The sequence below is a fragment of the Zonotrichia leucophrys genome, chromosome 5 (assembly GCF_028769735.1).
Source record: "Zonotrichia leucophrys gambelii isolate GWCS_2022_RI chromosome 5, RI_Zleu_2.0, whole genome shotgun sequence".
NCBI lineage: Eukaryota > Metazoa > Chordata > Aves > Passeriformes > Passerellidae > Zonotrichia > Zonotrichia leucophrys.
The window spans coordinates 49,529,938-49,544,008 of record NC_088175.1 but is presented as its reverse complement, the minus strand read 5'-3'; the positions used below and the strand labels follow the sequence as shown (position 1 = coordinate 49,544,008).

The 14,071-nt window shown below is 41.5% G+C and overlaps 1 protein-coding gene across 1 annotated transcript; it reads right to left on the bottom strand.

Annotated features, from left to right (window-relative positions):
- Positions 1-668: 668 nt before the first annotated feature.
- On the bottom strand, positions 669-12,553 carry FBXO3 (F-box protein 3). Its single transcript, XM_064715467.1, has 11 exons — positions 12,309-12,553; positions 10,328-10,417; positions 9,719-9,882; positions 8,069-8,183; positions 5,910-6,114; positions 5,611-5,656; positions 4,446-4,530; positions 3,666-3,788; positions 3,166-3,281; positions 2,639-2,829; positions 669-1,606 (listed from the first exon to the last, which is right to left on the bottom strand). The coding sequence occupies exons 1-10, from the start codon at positions 12,416-12,418 to the stop codon at positions 2,642-2,644; spliced, it is 1,242 nt and encodes a 413-aa protein (XP_064571537.1). The 5' UTR covers positions 12,419-12,553; the 3' UTR covers positions 669-1,606; positions 2,639-2,641.
- Positions 12,554-14,071: the final 1,518 nt, after the last annotated feature.

Sequence of the window (14,071 nt, the reverse complement as noted above, 5' to 3'; positions counted from 1 at the left end):
CTGGAACATCGAGATCCTGGGAGGAAACTTCCCAAGAACAGCCTCCAGCCAGGAGAGTTTATCTGTCCCTGGAAACACACAGTGCACTGACAGCCCTGCAGTAAGGTCTAGTTCCACTAAAACCTTCTTGTACTCATCCTTGGCCAAACTTGTGGAAATTTCTTATCCCTCACAGGTACTAGTGTGGTAATCCTCAAAAATCCTTGTGTTTTGGAAGCATTCCAGCAACTCAGTGTTTTGAGGGACAACACAAGCTGGTTTAGTTTCTGGAGATGTTTCACCTAATGACTGTTGTTGTAGGGATCAGACTCAATATTTGTTTTTCCACCGTGTGCCACTGTGGAAAATGCATCAGGAAAAGCTGTGAGCACATGAAGAATCCAATACCTGGACTTGCAAGAAAAAGAGAAATCTGGAAATTAGTCAATAATGGAAAATTTGAGTTGGAACCACAATATACCAGTCCACCTCATAAACCTACAATATATGGTTGTCAAAAGAAGTGACTACACCAGTGCTAGTCACAAAATTATTGCTCAAGTTTTGGCAAAAACAGTCCCACTTAGCACTTGAGAACAAAAGAGGCAGTTGTTTATTAATGACAACAGAAACAAAAAAAGATAAAGCAAACAGATACTTCTTTAAATATAAATCTTCTAGCCATCTGCTGTTCTGCCAGCCTCCTATTTATTTATTTTTCTTTTTTATTGTTACAAAAATTCATCCAGGGCTCAGGAAAACATGATACATAACATAAATTTGTCACCTATGACAACAGCAAACATCATGTAACAGAAAAAAAAACCTCAAAACATATTTACAAATCCATACTCTGTAGTCATTGAGAAATTCCTTACTTAACGAGTGGCAGATTATGCATGGACACTACATTCCCAGAGGCATTCTCCAGTCAGAGTCACTTAGCATAAAATCCAACTGACAAATAGATTGTCTATAAATAAGGCCAGTTTCACTCCTAATTTATACATTTTGATGACCAGAATTTTTTGCTATTACTATGTTAATAAGAAAAAAAAAAAAAAAAAGCATAACAGCACCTAATCTCACCCAAATGGGATATTCAGACCAAACTGCAGGTTTCATTCTTAGCAGCAGTTATCCAGAGCAGAAACTCATGAGAAAGGACAACAGGATACACCCTTCTAATGCTTTGTATAAACCAAATCCCTACACCATATTTGCAGTATGATCATAAGTAGGCAATACTTTAAAAATGTGAGATATGAGTACCTTGGACTATCAAGCTGTTTCACACTTCAGAAAAAATAAACAAAGCCCAAACACCTCCCTCTTCCCCCACTTCCAAACCAAGGAAATAGAAGTTATACTCTTAATGAATATGAGAACTGGCACCAACATTCATGCTAGTTGCCCTGATGTGCAACAGAGTTCATTTACAACAGTCAGAAATATTCCTATGCACTAGCCCTGAAGAGTCCAGCTCACACAAACTGTTTGGGCAGAAATCCCAATGGCAGCGTCCAGAGGGTGCAGGAATGTCCAACACTGTATGTGGATCTCAGCAGTCATCAATGCCTGTGCAATCTTCATCTTCATCCACTGCAGAGTCACTGGGATTTGCTGCCTGATAAAAAACACACTCAGGTTTAAATAAAATCTTCCTTTCAGGTTAATTTTAAGAAATCTGGGCTGCATTATCACACCCATTAGCTGAAGCAGACATTGTGATCTATGTCCTAAAACCAAGGTTAATTTGCAACAGAGGTCATTTTGCCAAACTACTTGACCTTTCACTCCCTAAGGATCCACTGGGTTTCAATATTCCATACCTAAGTTATGTAAAGCCACAGTTCAGTAGCTCACCATTTTCTTGGTGGTTTAGGCTGTCTTTTACTAAAGTAACTTAAAAAGAAAAGGGTCATGACTACTTTTAAAATAGGAGTGGAGCAACAGAGAAAAGCAAATTACTCTTTCAATCAACTGAAGGGAAGGAAGTTAGGAAGGCAGTTACAATTCCCAAAAATGTGAGCAAGATTTAAGAGATGTCATTTTCTGTTAGAAGCACGACATCTGCTGGCACCTACTCTTAGAGCCACTGGGAATGAGTGTCTGAAATCCTGGGATAAACCTGTCACAGTGTGCAAGCAGCTGCCTGCTCCTGAGGAAAGCTCACAGCTCCTCAGTGCTTGCACTAATGCTGGGGATAAAATAAATCAAGAGCTCTTCTCTAAATATGTCAAAGAAAAGGGAGAAATTATATAATTAACCCACAATCTCCAAACTAAAACTACATTGTAATTAACAGCAATTGAAGTATCTTGGTGATTTGCAAAGTCATTAAGTGACTTCATAAAATGCACTTTCAGCAAGAACTAATGCACATCACAGGCTCTACAGTTTTTACACTGTCATTAACTAGAGCATGTCTGAATAGAGAGCTACATTATTATGGCTGTAATTAATGAGAGTGCTCCCACCAAGGAGGGAGCTCTGAAATCCAAGCAGTTCATGCAATGCCATGCTTGCAGGCACCAGTGAGGAGCTCTACATCGTGGGGAATGTTTTGTATGGAATCAGCAATACAAACACTACTCAGCACTGTAATTGTAATTTTTACAATTTTGGGGTTTGTTTAGCCAACTGCACCTCTGCTTACCATTCATGCTGTGGACACCTTGAATGCTGGACACACCATATGAAACCTAGGGATTGTGACATTAAAGAATCTGTCCTTGTTGTAGAGGCAGTGGAAGGTGTAGTAGCCCTCCATGTATCCAGAGGTTGTGGTAAACGTGGTACAGCTGGTGTACTCATAGACCTTCCCTGGGCTGATAACTGGGAACTCTCCTGTGGGTGAAATATCACATCACAATGGTAAGGACTGATGGAGAACTACCATTCAGCAGTTGCTAAAGAGTTGCACTCCACAACAGACTCAGGCAGATCACTTTGTATTCCAGTGGATGCATAAATTGATGCTTAGCAATTAGTGATAGTATAAAAAACTGGAGAGGGTTAAGCAGCAGGATGTTCAGATACCCCTTACAAACTTGAAAGCCAAAACAGAGGGACACCTCTCTTTTTCTCTGACTTTGATACAAAGCCCACAACCCAACAAACAGGCAATAACAGAATTTTAATAACAAGAACATTAAATACTCTCTCCAGTAATTTTTCACTTACCAACTACTCCAGGACCTTGCACTTCTTCCACATCACCTTTGGCATTTGTTATTCTCCAGTATCGACTCTCCAGCTGACAGGCATTCTCAGGAAGGGCATCTTTGGACATTTCAATTCTAGAAGTCAAAGAACATAACACAATCCTTTCAAGAAATGTTTTAGTGCCCTTGGGATCACAAAGCAGACTGGGAAAAGAAAACACCCACTAAAATGGCCCAAATCAGTTGGCAGGATCCATCTCCATGCTTCAATATCTTTTACCCTTTTCTAAATCACCAGAGCTGCTTGCAACTGCTTTCCCCTACCCATCACTGTATTTTAGCAATTACCAATTTGACTGGTACTTTGCATACCTCACCAAGTAATGATCAGGATTATTTTATTGAAAAGTACAGCATATTGTGCACCTCCTGTTCATTTCAGAACATTTCTGAATGCTGTGCATAAATTTGTTTTGCAGGTCTACCCCGCATTGTAAGAATAAATTCAGTTATTTTTACCTGATTCTGTAAGTGAAGAAATAATGTGGTGGATGTACAGAGCTGAGTTCAGGTAGAAAAGAGGTGGACACAGACACAGTGATATCTTCTGTGGTAGCAACACAATCTTTATCATGCACATACCTGCAGAGAGGAGAGCATTAACTCTGCAGACAGCTCTGCACACTCAATACAGAAAACTAAACACAAAAAGTGGTTCATTATTAATAATTAATATTAATAAAAACGTTTGTTTAAATAGGGATGTGTCATTACAAAAAGAAAACAACTCAGAAACTCTAGCAGCAAATTTATTTACAGATCCAAGGATCTGGAATGCTGGTTCTACAGCATTCCAGTTTGACAAAATTAAAGTTCTTGATTGTATTTAGAAGAAATTGCAAGTGCATGAAGATTCAAACACCAGAAGAAGTCCTGCTTATTTATGTATTCAAGAGACCAATTAGCTGAAACATTTGTTTTTTTAGTAACTCTGAACAGTCCTGCAGCAAAACCACACTCATGGCACACAGAATAAATATCATGTTGTTTGCTAAACTTCAGGTAACTTATAATGCAAAATTCTGGTTTCATTAATGCAATCTGAAGATTCTGGTTAAAAAAATAAAGTTGCTTTAAGCATTCTGATTTACATGTTCATTTTCAGTAGTTTCACGGGCTTTCTCCTCTCCCCACCACCAGTTTTTGTATCAGATACCTGAAACTATTTGGGGAGAGGTAAGCATGCAGAGAAGCAGCACCAAAACCTGGCACTGAGGTTACAAATCCCAGTCACAATACCTGAAAATCTGGTCTCTGATGATAGGATAACCTCCAGTGACAACTTTGTTTACATAAGATGTAAACCATTCCAAGTAAGATGTACCTAGATGGCAAGGAAGGAAAACATTCCTAAGACTGGGCAAATTTACCACTAAGCACATTTACAGTGAATACTTCAAGGAAAAAGTTTAAAGCTTTGATTATTTTTATTAAAAACTCTCAGGTTTATTGCGATGAGTCAGTCAATATTCCAGATCATTCTACCAACAAGGATCATTTGGAGAAACCAATTAAGAACTGAAGAGTTCGGGGTGCACTCTCCAGAAATGACACAGCCAACAAAGAATCTCTTGGGTATTCAACATCATAGGGTCTCATCACTTGGAATCCATATGGAAACCTTCTAAGGAATACTGCAGCATTTCCTCTCCTTTAAAAGAGGGATAAATCAGAGACACACTCTGCACTCCTCTACAAGCTCAGAAGACTAAGGCTGTATGTCATTGTGGGATTTTGTACACTTGCAGCCATTGTCTGAGAGCAGCTTTTCACACACCCACAGCCATCATTAGGGAACAGCTTGATTGCTAAGCACACTCTCAAGCTGTCACATTTAATTCTCAAAGAAGAGAGTTTTACAGGCCAGCTTTCTGCACAAGAATTTCTCAGCCATAAATCTTCCAAGCATTGCAATATACAGTTCAATAGAAAAGCAGAGAGTTCAACTGTTTGTCAATATTACTGATTCAAAACTGGATTGAAGCTGAGCTACCAAGAAATTATTATCCTTGCCTTCCCTGATGTGTTATCAAGTACTCCCACTCCTGCTAGATTAAGTGTACTTACTCCTTCTTCCTTAGAGCATGAGCTGTGTGTGCTGTCCTTTGATCTTTTGGAATGCTAAGGGATTCCCAAGTTTATTATCCTCCTTTCTATCACTAATCCACAAAATGCAAACCTTGTATAAAGTATACTGTGTATAAAGTAAACCTTATATAAAGCTCTGAATAGAGGAAGTGGAACTATTTACCTGCCACCTTTAAAATGCGAAGAGAAATGCTGTGCATGGAATTTCCCCTCCACCCCATGGTAAGCCAAGATTAAGCCAAGTGGAACATTTCTAAATATGTTGGATGATCCCACAGTGACTATTTTACTTTGAATATTTAATCTGAAGTGTTACCTGTAATGAACATAACAATAGTAGATGGATTGCGAGCCATTTGCTCCTGAAAGGGAAAGAAGTTTAAGGACATATTAGAGAGCATTGGACTTTCAAGGTTACAATTTAAATATCACTTTCCCTATATTCACTAAACCTGAAGTCTTGACACATCACTGTAGTCCCAGCCAGACCCTCAGACATGTAAAACTCACAGTGCTCCCACGACCACAGAATTTACAGCTTCAACTTCCCCACAAGGCTCCTGCACTACCCATCAGCACAGAGGTACTGTGGGAACACAAACACATCTTCCTTACTGGGCACTGGTAGAAGATCTCGTATTTGTTGCGCCCCTCCACGCTCTCCAGGGCCATGTACTGGCTGAGGCCAGTGTGGATGCAGAAGGTCAGGGGCAGGCACTGCTTGAGCCCCAGCCTCTGCTGGAAGCCCCCGGCCGCCGTGTCGATGTCCAGCAGGTCCTCGGAGCGGTAGTGGTTGGACAGGGCCATGCTGCCCATCAGCCTGCAACAGCAAAAACAGGGAACCAACATCACTCACAAGGCAAAGCTGCCTGGTCATCTTTTGGAAACTGCTTCTTTCAATGCTCTACATGCATATGAGACTGAGCTGAAATCTGTAGCCATGATATCTTCTGAAAAATCCTTTCCTTAGGATTTTTTCTCCTGAGAAGCTGAGAGGCTTCAGGAACAAAATGTAAACATTGATTATCTGCTGCTGTGGAATGCAACATGTGCATCTGTGATTGGTCTCATGTGGTTGTTTCTAATGAATGGCCAATCACAGTCCAGCTGTCCGGACTGTCTCAGTCAGTCACAAGCCTTTGTTATCATTCCTTTTCTATTCTTAGCCAGCCTTCTGATGAAATCCTTTCTTCTGTTCTTTTAATATAGTTTTAATATAATATATATCATAAAATAATAAATCAAGCCTTCTAAAACATGGAGTCGACATTCTCATCTCCTCCCTCATCCTGGGACCCCTGCAAACACCATCACAGAAATCCAAGCTGAACATCCACATGCTGCACCATTATTAGTTATTAGTTCACATCAGCCAAACCTGAGTGTACACTCCACACCCACACTCCCAGCTGGGAACACCAGGGAAAGGCAAATGAGATGCAAATTCCTGCAGATGCTGAGCAGATGCTGTTATGAAAGCAGTGACTCAGGTGCAAGCTGCCACATGTCAGCATGCTAAAAGCTGATCCCATCCTGGGCAACAGGTTCCATTCCTCTTTCTCCTTAGGAAGTCTGGCCTGGAATTAGTATGTTCTACAGAAGCTGTGCCAACATGCCAACACAGAAACCTGAAGCACCTAACAAGGACAAGTCCCACAGAGTTTCTGTTTCTGATCCAACAACCTGCTGCACAAACTTCCACTGCCTACCCCTCATCTTCCCAGTATTCATCCCCCATGGGACCACACCTTCTCCTGGAAGCCTTTCTCCAAGCTGGAAGACTTCCCCAGAGCTTTGTGTCTGCTCCTGCAGCCCCTCCACAGCCACATCATTACAGTGGAGGCTTTTTGGGAGTGAAACAGTGGAAGAGAGGATGCAAATGGCTGCAGAACACCATTTGAAATCTACAGAACTAGGGCACCTATCTCCTCTCTACAAAATTTTGAAGTCTCTCCTAGAAAACAGAACTAGAAATCATCCTTATGGTTTCATAAAACAGTTTCCTGTATCCCTTCTGCACATAAAACACTCAAATTGGAGAAAGCTGCACCTTCTTTATGAGTGAAGGTTTCAGCAGAGCAGTATTAGTGCACTCCTCCCTACAGACATTGCAAAGATTTGCTGCAGTTTTCCATCTTTTGCTTCTGTTTGCAGCACTTCATCCAGTGCTTCAAACACCTAATTTTTCTACAGCAGAAATACCAGAAACTTTGGTCATCAGTCTTCTAACCTTAATGTAAAAGGGAGTTTTTCACTGCAGAAACTGCATAAAAATATTAAAATCTTCTACTGAGGAAACTTAATTTACAGAACTGAAAATTTGATACTACCTTAATATGACTAACTGGTTTTAAGTCATTCCCTAACTATTTTAAAGAATAAAATAATTACTAAAGAATGAAGCCCAAAGAGTGCAAGGGGCTAATTTACTTCTGTAATACAAAGCCAAACTTCAGGGGAGCAACTTGCAGTGCTATGATTAAAAGTCTAACAGCTGGAAGTTTAGAGTTGTTGCAAAAAACTGACAAGGGTTCTCATTAGGAAAAGGGGAAGTGGAAAAATAATTTGAGCAATTAGAAAACCACGCTGGGCTTCCAATTACTTCCAAGATTAGAAGACAGCCAATTCTGGAAGTGTCACTTAAGCAGTGACTCAGTCACAATACATTTAAATGCTTCATTTATCCTGTGCTGGGGACATTTCACCTTTTAATAAGTGAAGTGTCTAAGAAATACAAAAGGAATTAATGCTTGGTAAGTAGTTTCAGTCCTTACCCTGGAACAACCAACTTCTGCCCGTTATGGATGCGGAAGGAGCACCGATAGTCATCGGGGAGCTTGCAGCGGATTTGTGCCTCCACAGCATCCAGATCCTCCTCCCTCACACTCTCTGGAAAACAAAGGATGGTGCAGGCATTTCAAACACAAAGCATGGAATCTGTAAATGCTCTCATCCAACCAGTGTGGGCTCAGGTCAGTATCTGGTGGCTTCACTGTGTGCAGGGTGGTACACAATGAGTATTGCATAAATGTGAAAGGAAAATGAGGACTCTGATTATTAAACACAGCACCAATCTCAGTGCAGTGCAACCTCCACAGGCCTGAAAGCAGCAAATGTTTATAAAGTGGAATGAACCTTTCCCTCACAACACTGCCATAACTGAGTCCCAGTTACAGCTCTCAATCTCTATTGATTTTACTCTTCCATCACCCTAAGGGTTGCTTCTTTCAGTTTCCACTTCCATCAGTGACACAGAAATGCTGGCTGCAGCCCCCATTCACCTGGAATCTGAAGCAATAAATGGGTTGTAAAAGGGGGATTTTCAAGTCAATAACACAAAGGGGTGGAGAAGAACTATTCTTACATTTCCACATGCACTTCAGGTTACAACTCCCTCACTTCCAGCAAAAATTGGTCTGATCCAACCCATTTTCTTAAAGCCCTTTTCATAATCATTATCTGTTTCATTAACAGGACATAACTCATGGAAACAGTATCCCTTACAAATTATATGAAAAAGGCCTAAATTTTATCCAAAACCTGCCATCATTATGTAAGAGTGGAAATTGGTAATTTGGAATTTGTCTTTCTGTACATAAATAAAAGCTTCACATTCCATCTTGAAAAATACTTAGCAAAATATAAGAATCCAGCACTATCCAAGCAAACCAAGAAAATGCAAAATTTAAACAGGAAGGAAATAATCTGTCTCTTAATATTGTCTCTTAAGAGATCATTTGTCTCTTAATTTCACAGATCAGGTTAAATTAGACATCATGGTTTAAAAGTCAGCTTCATACAGAAAACTGAAATGCAGCTGAAAATGTAAAAGCTTTTCTGTCCCCTATACCAGAAAAGCCAAAACTCACTGTAGCTGTGACTTACGACCTAGAACACAGGAAGTACTTCAAGGATTAAAACAGAAACTGAAACTGAAAACAGAATCTAGGAGGGGAGTAAAAACAGAAAGGAAAAAATAGTGTTCCAACACTAGGCCACTGTAAGACCTACAGAAAAAAATAAAACTCAACAACATCCTTTTTGTTTGGCTTCAGATTAGAACGTCTGCTTTCATGTGACAGTGCTTTAATGAGGTCTTATGAAAACCTCACAAATAAAATCCCACCAGCAAGTCCTCAAAGCAATGGAGTTACTACACTAAAAAAATAACAAACAATAGGACATAGCCGCCTAGAAGTGTGATAAAGACAGAGCAGTCACTAGAAAAAAATCACCTTGATTTCAGAGAATCTTTGGATCAGTAGGAACTGGGCAAGGACTGTGCCTGTGTTTGCAAGGAAGGGAGAGCACATCTGACTTTCAGGACTCTGCTAATTAAAGCACACACCTTCCCTGAAAGCAGCATGAGGCCTAATAACAGGCAGGGCTGGGTGAAGCAAGCTACTGCCAGGTGTGCCCGGTACCTTTCAGAGAGCTGATCATGCGCGGACACCACTGCCCCAGGTACTGCTCCAGGTCATCCCAGGCCTTTTTCAGCGTGGCATAGTAGTGGATGTACCTTCCCAAATCAGAGTAGGTGCTGATGAAGATGGCTCTCCAGCTCTGGTTCCGTCTGCTTTTTTCCTCCCTGAGGGCACACGGAGAAAATGTGTTCAAATGGCAGCTTGAAGAGACTTCTAAACCCAAGGAGTTGGTATTTGTTACTTGGCAGGAACGGGATGCATAACATTAACCCAGGAACACTCTGTGCCATGTGAAGCTACACAAACTCAATTAATTCCAGCATCTATTCAACAGCAAGTTGGAACAGAATTAGGAAACATTTGGGCTACTTAGGGGAAAATTTAGAAACAATACTCCCTCACACAGAGTGCCTTCTGAACAGAGCTCTGTCTGGTAGTGAACCTCAGAGCTGGTGAAAAGCTAATTCACATCCTTCATTACTCAGCTTTTCTCAGCTATGCAGAAGCTGAGAGTATGAGCTGGGTGTAAGATGGACTGAAAATCAGCTGAACATCTTTTAGAAATTCATTTTCATAGAAAAAAAAAAAGCTTAAAACAATCCCACTTACTCTGAAATGAGCCAGTATTTTTTGCAGTGTCTTTTCCACAGTGGGTCATGGCTTGATAGCTGATTTAATCTTCTATTCAAATAGCAGCAACTATAAATATAAAATCATTAAATGTGATTGCAGCAAAACAGGCAGAAATGCTGTATCACACATCACATTCTCATGGAAAAAATGCAGAGTTTGAAAATGATTTGGCTGTCCTTTAAGAGCTGTGCTTACAATGGTTAAAGGTCTTCATCACAGTTGTGTAAGTCATGAACTACTTTTCCACACACTTAAAGAACTGGCAGCAATTAAGTACTTTTGTAAAGCAGGTCACCCTGCAGACCTACACCAGAGTAAACAGTGCCTGAACGATTCCAGCATGACTCCACTCCACCAGTGGAAAGCATTCCAGTAGCACAGGATGCTATGATTTAAATCCCTTTTTATCTGGATGGTCAGGCTCTGCCCCATCTTTTCCACAGTAATATACAGAAACCATACAGTTTGAGTATTACAAACTTACTTTCCTCTTTAAATTGTTTAAATAACAAACTTTGAAGAAAGTCTCCAAAAGACACCATCAGTTTAGATGTGGCAACATCACTTCCTCTGGTAGCTTGTTCTACAGTGACATGTGTGTGTTTCAGAGACTGTGATTAACCCCAAATGAGGGCACCAAACAAGGTTCCAGTTATTGCTTTTGGGGGTTTTATAAACTAAACTAGAATTGTATTAGTATCTCAAAATCAACCTCAACAAATATTCCCTGACATTACCCCTTCAATCCACATCCCCACAAACACATTCAATTCACACCTGGACATCTGGCTGTGCAAAAATTTTATGACGTGGGGATTTTTTCTATTTTTAGGAAGTGGTGAACTGAAATATCCCAATGGAAAAAAGCCCTTGCAGAAATCTATTGTACTGGTGTTTATCAACCAAGCCTGTAATTTCTGGAAGGGAGTAAGTCACCCCAGCACCACAGGAACATGTGGCTTCAAACATGGTAAAAGTGAAATTCAAGCCATTCTCACTAATTACACAAACAATGGAGAAGCTGGCATGTGATCAAATATCTAAGGGCCACCATAACAACTGTTATCATTTTTGTCTATGCTTAATGTCTTTTTTTGCTGATATCCTAACAGAATTCTCCCTGATATCCTTGTCATTCTTGACTATATTTATTAGGGGTAATAAAAAACCAAAATTCCCACATTTCTGGTAATACTCTGTTTTCTTCTTATGGTTATTCCTCCCTCTTTGATTAAACACTGTGATTTCAATCACTGCCAAACCTTGCACTTGCCTGCTGAGGTTTTACCCAAAACCACACTCACATCTTCACTGTGATTCATAACCCTTCAGCCCAAGAGGCACCTGCCACTTTCATCCAAGTTTGTTTTTTTTTTCCCCTTGAAAAGTCACCCTGTTTCATTTCATTTCGTTTTCCTCAAATGGTGGAATACATTTACTAGCAGCAAGACCACCCTTTGTTGGGCCGTTGAAACACAAGCTTCAGGGAAACACTGATTTCACAAATTTACTTACTGCTTCCTTTAGGCACAAACACATAATGAGGAGAGAGAAACAGATTCATTGAATGGTTTGGGTTGGAAGGGACCTTATAGATCAATAAGTTCTCCTATCATAGGCAGCGACACCTTCCACTATCCCCGGCTGCTCCAAACCCCGTCCAACCTGGCCTTGGACGCTTCCAGCCACGGGGCAGCCACAGCTTCCCTGGGCAGCCTGTGCCAGGGCCTCACCACCTTCTCAGTAAAAGGGAACATTTCATTTTGTTAGAAAGATGACGGTAAAAGAGGGGAAAGCCCGGTGCTGCTGGAAGGGAAAGGTGCTCAGACCGTGTCCTCCCCTCAGCGCTTCTCCGGAGCCAGGCAAGCCCTTTCCCCGCACAGCCCGGGGAGCTCCGCCCGCCGTGCCCCTGCCATGCCCCCGGGCCGCCCATGCCATCCCCACGGGCTGCCCGTACCTCACCAGATCCCGGTAGTCGAGGAAGCTGAGGATGAGCAGCAGCGGGTCGGTGGGGAGCAGCTCCAGGCTCAGGCTCGGGGACAGCTCCATGTCCGGGGGCGCCGCCATCTTGCGAGACGTCCCCGGGACGCGCCGCCCATCACGCCGCTCTCCGCGCCGCCCGAGCAGCGCCTCCCGGGGGCGGTGGCTCCGCGGCGTCCTCGGAGCTGGCGAATCAGCCCTCGCAGCTCCCGAATGTGCCCTCGGAGGTGCCAGATCTGCCCTCGGAGCTCCCAAATCTGCCCTCAGAAGTGCTAAATGAACCCTCGGAGCTGGCAAATACGCCCTCAGAAGTGCCAGATCTCCCCTCAGAGCTGCCAAATCTGCCCTCGGAATGCAGCCCTCAAAACTCTGAATTCAGCCTTCAGAAGTCCTAAATCAGAACTCAGCCCTCAGATTTCTCAAATCAGCCCTCAAAACTCCTAAATCAACACTCAAAAGTCCCAAATCAGCCCTCAAGAACTCAGTCCTCAAAACTCTGAATTCAGCCCTCAGAACGCCGAACCAGAACTCAGCCTTCAGAACTCAAAACTCGACTCTCGGAACTGGGTTCTTAGAATTCAGAATTCGGCCCTCAGAACTCAGTCCTGGGTCTCCTGAAATTCAATTTATGTGCCAAGGGGTTTTGGTCAGGGAATGGCCTGCTTTTCACAAGATCAGCTTCTGAGTGATCTAAACGAACAATAATAAGTGAGCAAAACGGAGACCGGGAAAATAAACTTACTGAGTTGAATATCATCAAAGCAAAACAAAAAAAAAGTGTTGCATGTTCAGGATCACATTTTACAGGAAGAGAACGCTTGATATGCGACAGCTGCACAAGCAATAGACACCACTCCCTTAAAGCCCCTCACCTTTAGTGAGTTAAATATTCTTACATGAAGGAGTTATTACTTCAGCATGGTTTTATGCTAGAAATTATTTTCTTTTCTCTCTTCTTTTTCAGGTATCAGTAGGATTTTCATGAAATAATTCATTGTCCTAGCAACACTGCTCAAATAAGAACTGGAAAGGAACAAGGGGGTGGTTTTATGACTGCACTATTGCTAGCTATTGGGGAGATTTTTGTCCTTTATAATTTCTATAATTGTAAAGTTTCCTGTAGAGAAGAAAACACAATAGCAAAAGTATATTTGAAATGCTAATAAAATGATATTACTTTTGTTTGCCCTTGGGTTTGTGGCCCATGAAAATCTAATCATGCAGAGCCAAGAGAAGGTCCATAATTCTTTATGTCTTTCAGGTTTTGCCAAAAGCCTGGAGAGTTTTGCTTCTAGCACTTGCATAGATCCGAGCTGTTGCTCAAGGGCTTAGGCAGTGGCGAAGATGGAGGTGGAGGATCTATAGGAATTAGTTATAAAAATTGATTATCACCCCTGGTCAGGCTAGAGGCTCCTCAAGTGCAGAAATGGCTGGCAATAGATGTCCTAACAATTATTTAAACAAAAACATAGTAAAATAGAAATATCTGTTGCCGAGACTGAAGGAAAAAAAAAACCAAAAAACAAGCAACCAATCAAAACCCACAGAACCAAAAGCCAACATAAACCCATTTGAAATTGTAGTATTTCAATGTTTTACCCACAGCAGCCTTTGCATCCCCCATCAAATAACTGACAGCTGCAGAAACTGTTGACACCAGTAAGTTATCATGGAATTTTCCTAGCTTAGCCTAGACATAAAAGTCCTTTTCCACTTCAATAATGGAGCCTAATTTTTCTT

Bases quoted from the DNA above. Each gene is read 5' to 3' on its own strand.
- FBXO3 (XM_064715467.1), bottom strand. From the start codon at position 12,418: ATGGCGGCGCCCCCGGACATGGAGCTGTCCCCGAGCCTGAGCCTGGAG. The intron at 4,531-5,610 runs GTAACACTTCAG...CTTGCCATCTAG, and splicing joins TATTGTTATGTTCATTACAG to GTACATCTTACTTGGAATGG. The intron at 3,282-3,665 runs GTAAAAATAACT...TTTGACTTCTAG, and splicing joins TTCTTCACTTACAGAATCAG to AATTGAAATGTCCAAAGATG.